General features: G+C 42.2%; 1 protein-coding gene across 1 annotated transcript in view; it reads left to right on the plus strand.

Moving 5' to 3' along the window:
• lrp2a (low density lipoprotein receptor-related protein 2a) overlaps positions 1-12,132 on the plus strand; it is a 175,081-nt gene that overhangs the window by 99,408 nt on the left and 63,541 nt on the right. Inside the window, exons 46-53 of the mRNA XM_061880085.1 lie at positions 497-616; positions 1,167-1,298; positions 4,172-4,373; positions 5,704-5,999; positions 6,099-6,765; positions 10,083-10,253; positions 10,338-10,561; positions 10,716-10,893. Of these exons, the coding sequence (XP_061736069.1) occupies positions 497-616; positions 1,167-1,298; positions 4,172-4,373; positions 5,704-5,999; positions 6,099-6,765; positions 10,083-10,253; positions 10,338-10,561; positions 10,716-10,893 (1,990 nt within the window). The remainder of the gene's footprint in view (positions 1-496; positions 617-1,166; positions 1,299-4,171; positions 4,374-5,703; positions 6,000-6,098; positions 6,766-10,082; positions 10,254-10,337; positions 10,562-10,715; positions 10,894-12,132) is intronic.

Raw genomic sequence — 12,132 nt, forward strand, 5'->3', positions numbered from 1 at the left:
AAGTAATTAGATGACATAGTAAGTAATTAGACGACATAGTAAGTAATTAGATGACATAGTAAGTAATTAGATGACATAGTAAGTAATTAGATGACATAGTAAGTAATTAGATGACATAGTAAGTAGTATATGATGCAGATTCCAAGCATGTTTGGACTTAGTATAGTTGAAGTCTTGCGGTCGTTAGAAAAGATGAGTGCACATCATAATGGCAGCTACACTTTACATCTTCAACATCTAAAACAATGATTTGGGAATGTCCGGCGGGTGAGATTGAAAAGCTTAATTTTCCCAGGTCTGTCTTCCAGCTCCAAGACCTACTTCTATTCTTCCATGTATTGTTGCATCTACAGGTTGACTTGTTGCATAAAATGAGGCTAGCAGATGGTAAATCCAACGTGGCGTACAAATCATTAGCTCCGTCGAGCCTCAGAAACCCCCAGAAAGTAACACTTTCCAAAAAGTGATGCCACGCCTTCCCACATTTTCCACACAGCAACATCCACATGTTCCGAAAGCGAGTTCCGTTGTTCCAGCGGTCGTTGCATCCCGGCCCACTGGTTCTGTGATGGAGGGGCCGACTGTGCCAACGGATCTGATGAACCCCTCTTCTGCAGTGAGTGTCACGCCGCTCTGATGGCCTTTGCTGGCTTTGTGTCTCCCTCCCCCAGTGTAGTGTGTGTCTGCCCCTCTGTGAGAGAAGTGAGGGATGTGGCCGTGTATCTTTGTTGACAAGCTAGTCTATTGTGCACCCCCTTCCCTTCCAACATCCCTTTGTCTTGTGGGGGTTCCACAGCCTCACTTTGGCTTTTGTTTAGATAGCTAGTCATGAGTGGGAATGTGGACTTTTTGGCCAGTTTGAAAGGTCTGCTTAGGGTGGCTAATCTCAATCAGTCATAAAAATGTACGTGCAGCTTCCATGTTTTCTGAAGGCTAAAATGTGTATGATATAATTGTTGTGGCAGTGTTCTCCTCATGCTTGCTTCACAACTGTAGGCATGAATGGTTATTTGTTGGTATGTTCCCTGTGATTGGCTGGTGACCGGTCCAGGATTTAGCCCACCTCTGCGCCAACGTCAGATGAGATATGCTCCAGTTGAGCAATGAAGGCAAAAAACAAATGACTCAATGAAATGTGTGAGCAGGGATTCTGTTTACTTGTGTAGGCCGGGTAGCCAGAACCTGCCATGCAGATCAGTTTGCTTGTGATGATGGAAGGTGCATCGCCTCATCCTGGATCTGTGATAGCGACAATGACTGCGGTGACATGAGTGACGAAGATCAAAGGCACGATTGTGGTACGTACAATTTAGAAATTGTTTTTAAAAAAAAAAAATCCATATTCCCTGTCACTATTTTTCATTGGACTAATTGAAACATGAATAATGTAATCATTTGGACTGGCTTCCAAATTCAGTATTTTATAGGTACCGTCCGTAATATCCAGTATGGATTCCTGTGACATCAATTAGCCTAGCATATTGGAAAAGGTCTATGTTGCACATGCGGTTGCTGACACGGCAAACAGACGTTTTTAGAGATCACCTGCAATTGTCAATTGGTTGATTAGTTGAAGTTTAATTCGAACATGTCTAGAATTTTAGCATGATTCATCACATATTTTCATTTTTCTTTACAACTTGTACTAAAAAGAGTATGAAGAAGCAATCTATTTAAACCTACCCCCTTCTGTCCTCAATTTGTAACACAATTGACCTTAAATGAATTCTAAATACAACAGTAGCTAGTTAAGTTGGTCATGATTTACATAATGACATTCTATCATTTTTTTAAACATCAAGACAGTTATAATTATTTTTCATTGTACTTTTTTGTAAACACTTGTTTGAACATCCTCTTAAACCGTATAAACTTAGTGCATTGTTTGATTTATTTGCTTAATGTCTTCCATAGTTTATTTCTACACACTGACATACTAAAGGTTTTAAGTGTTGTACGTGTATGCACATCTTTTAAGTTGCCTCTTTCTCCAGGGTTATATTCTCTTCTTTTGTTGAGGAGAATTGTTGTACATTCTTGGGTAAAAGGTTATGATTTGCTTTGTGCATCATTTTAGTTGTTAGGAGATGCACCAAGTTAGAATTTAAACATTTGACATTCAATAGATAAAGAGTTAGTATGTTCTCTATATCCATGTATTATCCTGACTGACCTCTTCTTTAACATCGTTTATCAATCAAGTGTCCTTTTGAAGTTATTTTCTTACATTTCTACACATGTTGTAACACAAGCAAGCACTAAAGAATATTCAGTGGTCCAGAACTTATGTTGCATACTTTTCAGTGCCAACAAAACAAACATACTTGATAGAAAGCATTCAAAAATAAAGTTCCACTTTTCACCCCATGCTAATTTACATTAGATATGTGATATAAATGCCACTGATTAACATTAATGCTTTTACAGAGACATTTCAACACCTCCAAATTTGATGATGACAACTTTACCTAAGATGCACGTTACAATCAAACAGTTAGTGTGTAAAACATACAATACTTACAGTACAAACACTGCGTAGGGCTCAACAAAAGACAAGCCAACCACATTCATCTTAATGGCAGCGACTTCTTCTTGACTACGGCAACACAGTAAGGACTAAAATGATGAATAATAGCAAATGAGACTGTAAAGTGGCCCTGCGATGATTTGGCGACTTGTCCAGGGTGTACCCCGTCTTCTGCCCGATTGTAGCTGACATAGGCACCAGCCCCCCCTCGCAACTCCAATGGGAATAAGCGGTAGAAAATGGATGGATGGATGGACTGTAAAGTGTAAGAAAATAAGATCTAGCAACTTGACACCAGAGTTACCATTATCAGCTAAATCTTCCATCCATTTCCTACCGCTTGTTCCATTCGGGGTCGCTGGAGCCTATCTCAGCTGCATTTGGGTACACCCTGGACAAGTCACCACCTCATCACAGGGCCAACACAGATAGACAAACAACATTCACACACTAGGGACCATTTAGTGTTGCCAATCAACCTATCCCCAGGTGCATGTCTTTGGAGGTGGGAGGGGCCTATCCCCAGGTGCATGTCTTTGGAGGTGGGAGGGGCCTATCCCCAGGTGCATGTCTTTGGAGGTGGGAGGGGCCTATCCCCAGGTGCATGTCTTTAGCTTACATTTTTAAAATCTCATTATTAAACAAATGTATTTATTTATTACTAAATCAACACACACTCAATTATTTAAAATGGATACCGTTGAGTTCCAGTATTGCTAGTATCGGGAATTGGTACTGTATCAGTTGAAATGTGAAAAGTGTCATAATAGTGTCATTTGTGTGTGTCTATCTTACTTTGTCTAAATGTGTTTTTGATAGTTATCCATGTCTTGTGCCCCGAATTGCTAAGGAAATAACATCCATCCATTTTCTACCACTTATTCCCTTTTGGTGTCGCGCCCATAGTGAGCGTAATTTCAACAAGCAACTTGCTGAGTACAAATCTTTGTTGTAGTTGTATATTGATTTGTAGTTTTTCTGGTGGCAAGCAGGTGTTAGTGCTTGTCTAGTGGTTAGTAGTTGTTTGCCATAGTTTTTCCATAAAAAAAAAATGGCGCCTCTGTATTAGTTGACTGTACTGACCAGGATATGAGATTTTTCTATTTTGAAAAAGGTGTGACAAAACCAAGTAGTCTTATTTTCTGGGTCTACAGATTTCTACCAACACTGTAAAACAGGCAGGAAACACCAAACGACTTCTTCACAAATGAGCTTTCCTACCCATGTCCTTCACACTTACAACTTAATGATCTAATCTCAAGAAAATGATGATCACGTCGTATCTTCATACCTGGTTGACTTATATCTGGGTCAATATGGTATTGATGACATGTTGGAGAGTACAGTATGTGCAACCACACATCTCGGGCTCCTGTACAGTTCCAGGAGCTGACTTTCCTCATTTGGCTTGCCTCACTCATTACTTTGAGCATGTAACCTTTACGGCTTCCTGGCTTCCAAGTGTGTGCTGCACTTTAAGATGCCCACAGCCCTGTAGGAGGCTTACTTTAAACAAAGTGGATCAGCCATGCTAGACCGATAAAGAATTTCCAGTCACGGCTGAATGTGTTTTGAAATAGAGTTTGGAATGTTTGGACCGTGTTCATCATCTTCATCCCTTTTTCCCTGTGTGATTGCATTCAGCCAACCGCACATGCTCCAGCCTGGAGTTCACCTGCGAGAACAACCGGCCGCCTCAGCGCAAGTGCATTCCTCGCGACTGGCTGTGTGATGGCGATGCGGACTGCACCGACGCCTTGGACGAGCATCAGAACTGCACCCGTAGATCCTGCGGCGTCAATGAGTTCACATGCAGCAATGGCCTCTGCATACGTAGTTCTTACAGGTCGGACTAAGCAAAGTCTTTGGCAAACGTGCTGTGGATGTTCTTTGAAAGCATGCTGTGGATGTTTGAAAGCATGCTGTGGATGTCGTTTGAAAGCATGCTGTGGATGTTGTTTGAAAGCATGCTGTGGATGTTTGAAAGCATGCTGTGGATGTCGTTTGAAAGCATGCTGTGGATGTTGTTTGAAAGCATGCTGTGGATGTTTGAAAGCATGCTGTGGATGTCGTTTGAAAGCATGCTGTGGATGTTGTTTGAAAGCATGCTGAGGATGTTCTTTGAAAGCATGCTGAGGATGTTCTTTGAAAGCATGCTGTGGATGTTGTTTGAAAGCATGCTGTGGATGTTTGAAAGCATGCTGAGGATGTTCTTTGAAAGCATGCTGTGGATTTTTGAAAGCATGCTGTGGATGTTCTCTGAAAGCATGCTGTGGATGTTTGAAAGCATGCTGTGGATGTCGTTTGAAAGCATGCTGAGGATGTTCTTTGAAAGCATGCTGTGGATGTTGTTTGAAAGCATGCTGTGGATGTTCTTTGAAAGCATGCTGTGGATGTTCTTTGAAAGCATGCTGTGGATGTTGTTTGAAAGCATGCTGTGGATGTTCTTTGAAAGCATGCTGAGGATGTTCTTTGAAAGCATGCTGAGGATGTTCTTTGAAAGCATGCTGAGGATGTTCTTTGAAAGCATGCTGTGGATGTTGTTTGAAAGCATGCTGAGGATGTTCTTTGAAAGCATGCTGAGGATGTTCTTTGAAAGCATGCTGTGGATGTTTGAAAGCATGCTGAGGATGTTCTTTGAAAGCATGCTGAGGATGTTCTTTGAAAGCATGCTGAGGATGTTCTTTGAAAGCATGCTGAGGATGTTGTTTGAAAGCATGCTGAGGATGTTCTTTGAAAGCATGCTGAGGATGTTCTTTGAAAGCATGCTGAGGATGTTCTTTGAAAGCATGCTGTGGATGTTTGAAAGCATGCTGTGGATGTTTGAAAGCATGCTGTGGATGTTTGAAAGCATGCTGAGGATGTTGTTTGAAAGCATGCTGTGGATGTCGTTTGAAAGCATGCTGTGGATGTTTGAAAGCATGCTGTGGATGTTCTTTGAAAGCATGCTGAGGATGTTCTTTGAAAGCATGCTGAGGATGTTCTTTGAAAGCATGCTGTGGATGTTTGAAAGCATGCTGTGGATGTTTGAAAGCATGCTGTGGATGTTCTTTGAAAGCATGCTGTGGATGTTGTTTGAAAGCATGCTGTGGATGTTTGAAAGCATGCTGTGGATGTTTGAAAGCATGCTGTGGATGTCGTTTGAAAGCATGCTGTGGATGTTTTTTTGAAAGCAGGTGTGACCGACGCAATGACTGCGGCGACAGCAGCGACGAACAGGGCTGCACTTACCAGCCTTGCCAGCAGCAACAGTTCACCTGCCAGAATGGCCGATGCGTGTCACATGACTTTGTCTGCGACGGGGACAACGACTGCGGCGATAAGTCAGACGAGCTGGAGCACATGTGCCACACCCCCCCGCCCACCTGTCCCCCGGGAGAGTTCCTGTGTGACAACGGACACTGTATCCCCCTCAGCCAGGTGTGCAACCGCGACGACAACTGCTCGGACAACAGTGACGAGAAGGGATGCGGTAAGTGCCACCATCAGATACGTTTTGTATGCGACACACTTTGACTCCCAAAACCTAAATGTAAAGAGTCAGAATAGTGCTGTGCTTCTCTAATTCAAGGTATTAATGAGTGCACAGACCCATCCATCCATCACTGCGACCACAATTGTTCTGACACCCCCACTAGCTTCATCTGCACGTGTCGCCCCGGCTACCGCCTCATGTCCGACGGCAAGACCTGCGACGATGTCAACGAGTGTGCCGACACGCCCAGCGTGTGCGGCCAAGTGTGCGAGAACACGGTGGGCTCGTACGTCTGCAAGTGCGCCCCGGGGTTCCTACGCCAGCCGGATGGGCGCAGCTGCCGCCAGAACAGCAACATCTCGCCATACCTCATCTTCAGCAACCGCTACTACCTCAGGAACCTGTCCACGGACGGACAGGCCTACTCGCTGATCCTGCAGGGTCTTAGCAGCGTGGTGGCCGTAGACTTTGACCGCGTGGACAAGCGCATGTATTGGATCGACGTCAGCCGCAGAGTGATTGAGAGGATGTTCTTCAACGGCAGCGACAGAGAGGTGGTGGTCAACGGGGTTCTGCATGGCGAGGGCCTGGCGGTGGACTGGGTTGGCAGAAAACTCTACTGGGTGGACAGTTTCATGGATTGCCTTAAAGTAGCCGAACTAGATGGGCGTTTTGTGAAGAAACTGGCGGAACACTGTGTGGATGCCAATAACACATTCTGCTTTGAGAACCCCAGAGCCATGGTGTTGCATCCCAAACATGGGTGAGTAAAAAAACATGAAGGTTGAGCCGGCCTGCTCGCTGGATTGGCGATGTCCATTTGATGGACATATTTGTGCTTCAGCCCACATTCCAAAAACATGCATGTTAGGCTAATTGTAGACTCCAAATTGTCTATTAAGTCTATTCATGCTTATTTGTGTGTCTTGGGATTGACTGCTGACCAGCCCAGAATGTACTAAAAGTTAGCTGGGATAGGCTCCAGCTCACCCATAAGCATAATGAGGATATGTGAGTAGGGCAAAATAAATGGATAACTATAAGTTTCCATTTTAAATATTTAAAACCCCAACGGAATTGGCATGATATACTAGTTATTATGGTCATCTAATTAGTTACCATGGTCATCTAATGAGTTACTATGGTCATCTAATTAGTTACCATGGTCATCTAATTAGTTACTATGGTCATCTAATGAGTTACTATGGTCATCTAATGAGTTACTATGGTCATCTAATTAGTTACTATGGTCATCTAATTAGTTACTATGGTCCTCTAATTAGTTACTATGGTCATCTAATGAGTTACTATGGTCATCTAATGAGTTACTATGGTCATCTAATGAGTTACTATGGTCATCTAATTAGTTACTATGGTCATCTAATTAGTTACCATGGCCATCTAATTAGTTACTATGGTCCTCTAATTAGTTACTATGGTCAACTAATGAGTTACTATGGTCATCTAATGAGTTACTATGGTCATCTAATTAGTTACTATGGTCATCTAATGAGTTACTATGGTCATCTAATGAGTTACTATGGTCATCTAATTAGTTACTATGGTCATCTAATGAGTTACTATGGTCATAATTAGTTACCATGGTCATCTAATGAGTTACTATGGCCATCTAATTAGTTACCATGGTCATCTAATTAGTTACTATGGTCATCTAATGAGTTACTATGGCCATCTAATTAGTTACCATGGTCATCTAATGAGTTACCATGGTCATCTAATTAGTTACCATGGTCATCTAAAGAGTTACTATGGTCATATAATGAGTTACTATGGTCATCTAATTAGTTAATATGGTCATATAATGAGTTATTATGGTCATCTAATTAGTTACTATGGTAATCTAATGAGTTAATATGGTCATCTAATGAATTACTATGGTCCTCTAATTAGTTACTATGGTCATCAAAGTAGTTACTATGGTCATCTAATTAGTTACTATGGTCATCTAATTAGTTACTATGGTCATCAAAGTAGTTACTATGGTCATCTAATTAGTTAATATGGTCAGATAATGAGTTATTATGGTCATCTAATTAGTGACTATGGTCATCTAATTAGTTACCATGGTCATCTAATGAGTTACTATGGTCCTCTAATTAGTTACCATGGTCATCTAATGAGTTACTAAGGTCATCTAATTAGTTAATATGGTCATCTAATTAGTTATTAGGGTCATCTAATGAGTTACTATGCTCATCTAATTGGTTAATATGCTCATCTAATGAGTTACTAAGGTCATCTAATTAGTTACTATGGTCATCTAATTAGTTATGATGGTCATATAAGGAGTTACTATGGTCATCTAATTAGTTACTATGTGTCACACCTGGGGGAAGTCTTGTCTGGGGTTCGTCTGGTTTCATGTTTTTTCATTTCCTGTTTTATTTTGAAATGCTGACTCTGCCTCTCATTTCAGATCACTTGCCCTTCCTCCTGTTTCACTGGTCTGACGTCCTTCCTGATTGTGCCCACCTGTGTCACCCTCCCTCATGCGTAGAAATGTCTCGCCCTCCTCTTGTCCTGGGCCAGAGTGTTTTCGTATCTTTTGTGCGTACTTCCAGCGTTCCATGTCCACAGTCATTGCCACGTTTTTGTACCCTTTTGATCCACGGGAGTTTATTTGTTTGTAAACCTTTTTGTCAGGTAAGATTAGCTTCTTAGCATTGCCTCCGTTGGAGCGCTTTTCGTTGTATTTTGCATTTGGTATTTTTAGCACCTTTTTTCCCTCCGCGTTTTGAGTTTATTGAGATTTTTGTTAGTTTAGAGGTTAGGTAAGCTCTGTTTTGATAGCCTGTTTAGTTTCTCCCCTTTTGGACCCTTTCCCTCATCCAAATAAATAGATTGTCTTAAAATCCTGCATCTGTGTTCAGAGTCCTGTTCTGGCCGTGACAGTACACTCTGGCCCAGGACAAGAGGAGGGCGAGACATTTATACACATGAGGGAGGGTGACACAGGTGGGCACAATCAGGACCAGTGAAACAGGAGGAAGGGCAAGTGATCTGAAATGAGAGGCAGAGTCAGCATTTCAAAATAAAACAGGAAATGAAAAAACATGAAACCAGACGAAACCCAGACAAGACTTCACCCAGGTGTGACACTATGGTCATCTAATTAGTTAATATGGTCATATAAGTAGTTACTATGGTGATGTAAGTAGTTACTATGGTGATGTAAGTCACAGCAGCTCAGACGAGGCACCAGGCAGTGTGGGTGGGGAGCGTTTCCACAGAGTGTCTTTTATAACGTTTTTAGCACTCAATCAAACATTATTGTGAGGTTGTGTTAGTGTTACTAAAAATCAGATATACTGACCCCCAGACAAATTTTTCTCTCAAATTTGGCCCACCGAGTCAAAATAATTGCCCAGGCCTGGGCTAGCATGTGGTACCAATGATGGTTTAAGAGTACATATTTAACAAATACATGTCTATATGTGTTAGAGTTAGAAGTAAAAGTTTGTGACAAGATGACTGTCGTTGACGGCTGTCTCACCAGAATGTGAATGTCATTTGCTATGGTGGTTGCTATGTTACCATTGAACCTCTTAGTGACATTGGATGCTTTGCCAAACATTGCTTTTGTAACATCACATTACCTTTTTGGTGTGTGTGTATTATAGAGGGGCGCCTAACTTTTATATATATATATATATATATATATATATATATATATACTGTATATAGTTGGACCAAGACAAGAGTGGGATTGCAGCTCCGCTGAACACAAGCACCCTTGAGGCAGCCACTCTTAGTAATGTCATACAGCATCTTCATCATTGAATATAAGTGTACTTATACAGTATTATTTGCATATAATATGTACTTGGTTTGTATTTCAAGTTATAATACCTTAAACATCCCTCCAATCATTTTGGTGAAACATTTGCTTGCAATCAGGACAATAGCATCTCCGTCATTGCTCTGGCAACCACAGATCAGCTACTTTGGTGGTCTACAGTACAGTATATGCTGTGCAACACACCATAATAGTTCCTTTATGCATGCAGGTGGTTTACCTTGTTGATACTATGGTCATGGGTTGTGCCTTTTGTTTCTTAGATATGTGTTTTGGACCGACTGGGGAGACAAAGCCTTCGTAGGTCGAGTTGGAATGGACGGAAGTAACAAAGTAGCGGTCATCACCACCAAGATAGAGTGGCCCAATGGGCTCACCATTGACTACACCAATGACAAGCTGTACTGGTCTGACGCACATTTGAACTACATTGAGTGAGCACATGTTGTGTGTCTGCACTTAGCTTCCAATCAAGAGTTTCAGACTTGCGCTTTCATCCTTCCATTTTGCCATCTCAGGTACTCCGACCTGGATGGTCACCACAGACACACAGTGTATGACGGAGTCTTGCCACACCCCTTTGCCCTGACCTTGTTCGAAGACACGGTCTACTGGACAGACTGGAACACGCGCACGGTGGAAAAAGGCAACAAGTACGACGGTTCCGGTCGCCAGGTTCTGGTCAACACCACTCACAGACCTTTTGACATTCACGTGTGCCATCCTTACAGGCAGCCTATTGGTGAGTGGCAGCAGCTTCTCGTTTGGAAGAGTGATAGATCTCATCCTGCTCAGCTATTCTAAGCACATGTTTACATCATCAATACCAGTCCTCTATTTGATCTGCTATGCTAAACTGAGATTGTTTGGTCTATTCTTGCTCCTTCCCCCGGTAGTAAACAACCCCTGTGGGGTGAACAATGGAGGCTGCACTCACCTGTGCCTCATCCGTCACGGGGGTCGGGAACACACCTGCGAGTGTCCTGACCACTTCCTGGCTATGCAAATAGGAGGTGTGACCAGATGCCTTCCCATGTGCACCAGCACCCAGTACAGATGCACAAACAATGAACGGTTTGTTATCTTGTCTTTCTGTGCATTCTGGATTCTCTTAGTTTCCTCTCACGGCCACCATTCTCAAAGTAGCTGGCTACATAAGTACGTACACCTCAAAGTCAACCATGGTAAAAATGTTCCGGTACATTTGTCCCTCAATCAATTGCAGCTCTCCGGTGCTGGCATGACTCATGGATCCCGGCCTATCTTGCTCCTAGAGATGTGTCATTGCCAACCAATTAAGTCTTTTGAACGCTTCTACCATTTGTGATTGTTTATGAGCCATTTTTCATGCACAGGCAGATGTGCGGGCCACACGACTGCGAATGGACGGGAAAATGAGTCAGATTCCAAATAAACATTTGGGTGATGTTTGGAGATTGAGATCATTTTGGTTTATTCTTTAATGAGGATATTCCAGGAACTCTATTGTCAGACCAGCACACATGGCCTGAAGTGAATATACAAACCCCGTTTCCATATGAGTTGGGAAATTGTCTTAGCTGTAAATATAAACGGAATACAATGATTTGCAAATCTTTTTCAAGCCATATTCAGTTGAATATGCTACAAAGACAACATATTTGATGTTCAAACTCATAAACTTTTTTTTTTTTTTGCAAATAATAATTAACTAAGAATTTCATGGCTGCAACACGTGCCAAAGTAGTTGGGAAAGGGCATGTTCACCACTGTGTTACATCACCTTTTCTTTTAACAACACTCAATAAACGTTTGGGAACTGAGGAAACTAATTGTTGAAGCTTTGAAAGTGGAATTCTTTCCCATTCTTGTTTTATGTTGAGCTTCAGTCCTTCAACAGTCCGGGGTCTCCGCTGTCGTATTTTACGCTTCATAATGCACCACACATTTTCCATGGGAGACAGGTCTGGACTGCAGGCGGGCCAGGAAACTACCTGCACTCTTTTACTACGGACCCACGCTGTTGTAACACATGACTTGGCATTGTTTTGCTGAAATAAGCAGGAGCGTCCATGATAACGTTGCTTGGATGACAACATATGTTGCTCCAAAACCTGTATGGACCTTTCAGCATTAATGGTGCCTTCACAGATGTGTAAGTTACCCATGCCTTGGGCACTAATACACCCCCATACCATCACACATGCTGGCTTTTGAACTTTACGCCTATAACAATCCTGATGGTTATTTTCCCCTTTGTTCCGGAGGACACCACGTCTACAGTTTCCAAATATAATTTGAAATGTGGACTCATCAGACCACAGAACACTTTTC

This window comes from Nerophis ophidion, linkage group LG19 (assembly GCF_033978795.1).
Source record: "Nerophis ophidion isolate RoL-2023_Sa linkage group LG19, RoL_Noph_v1.0, whole genome shotgun sequence".
In the NCBI taxonomy this organism is placed as follows: domain Eukaryota; kingdom Metazoa; phylum Chordata; class Actinopteri; order Syngnathiformes; family Syngnathidae; genus Nerophis; species Nerophis ophidion.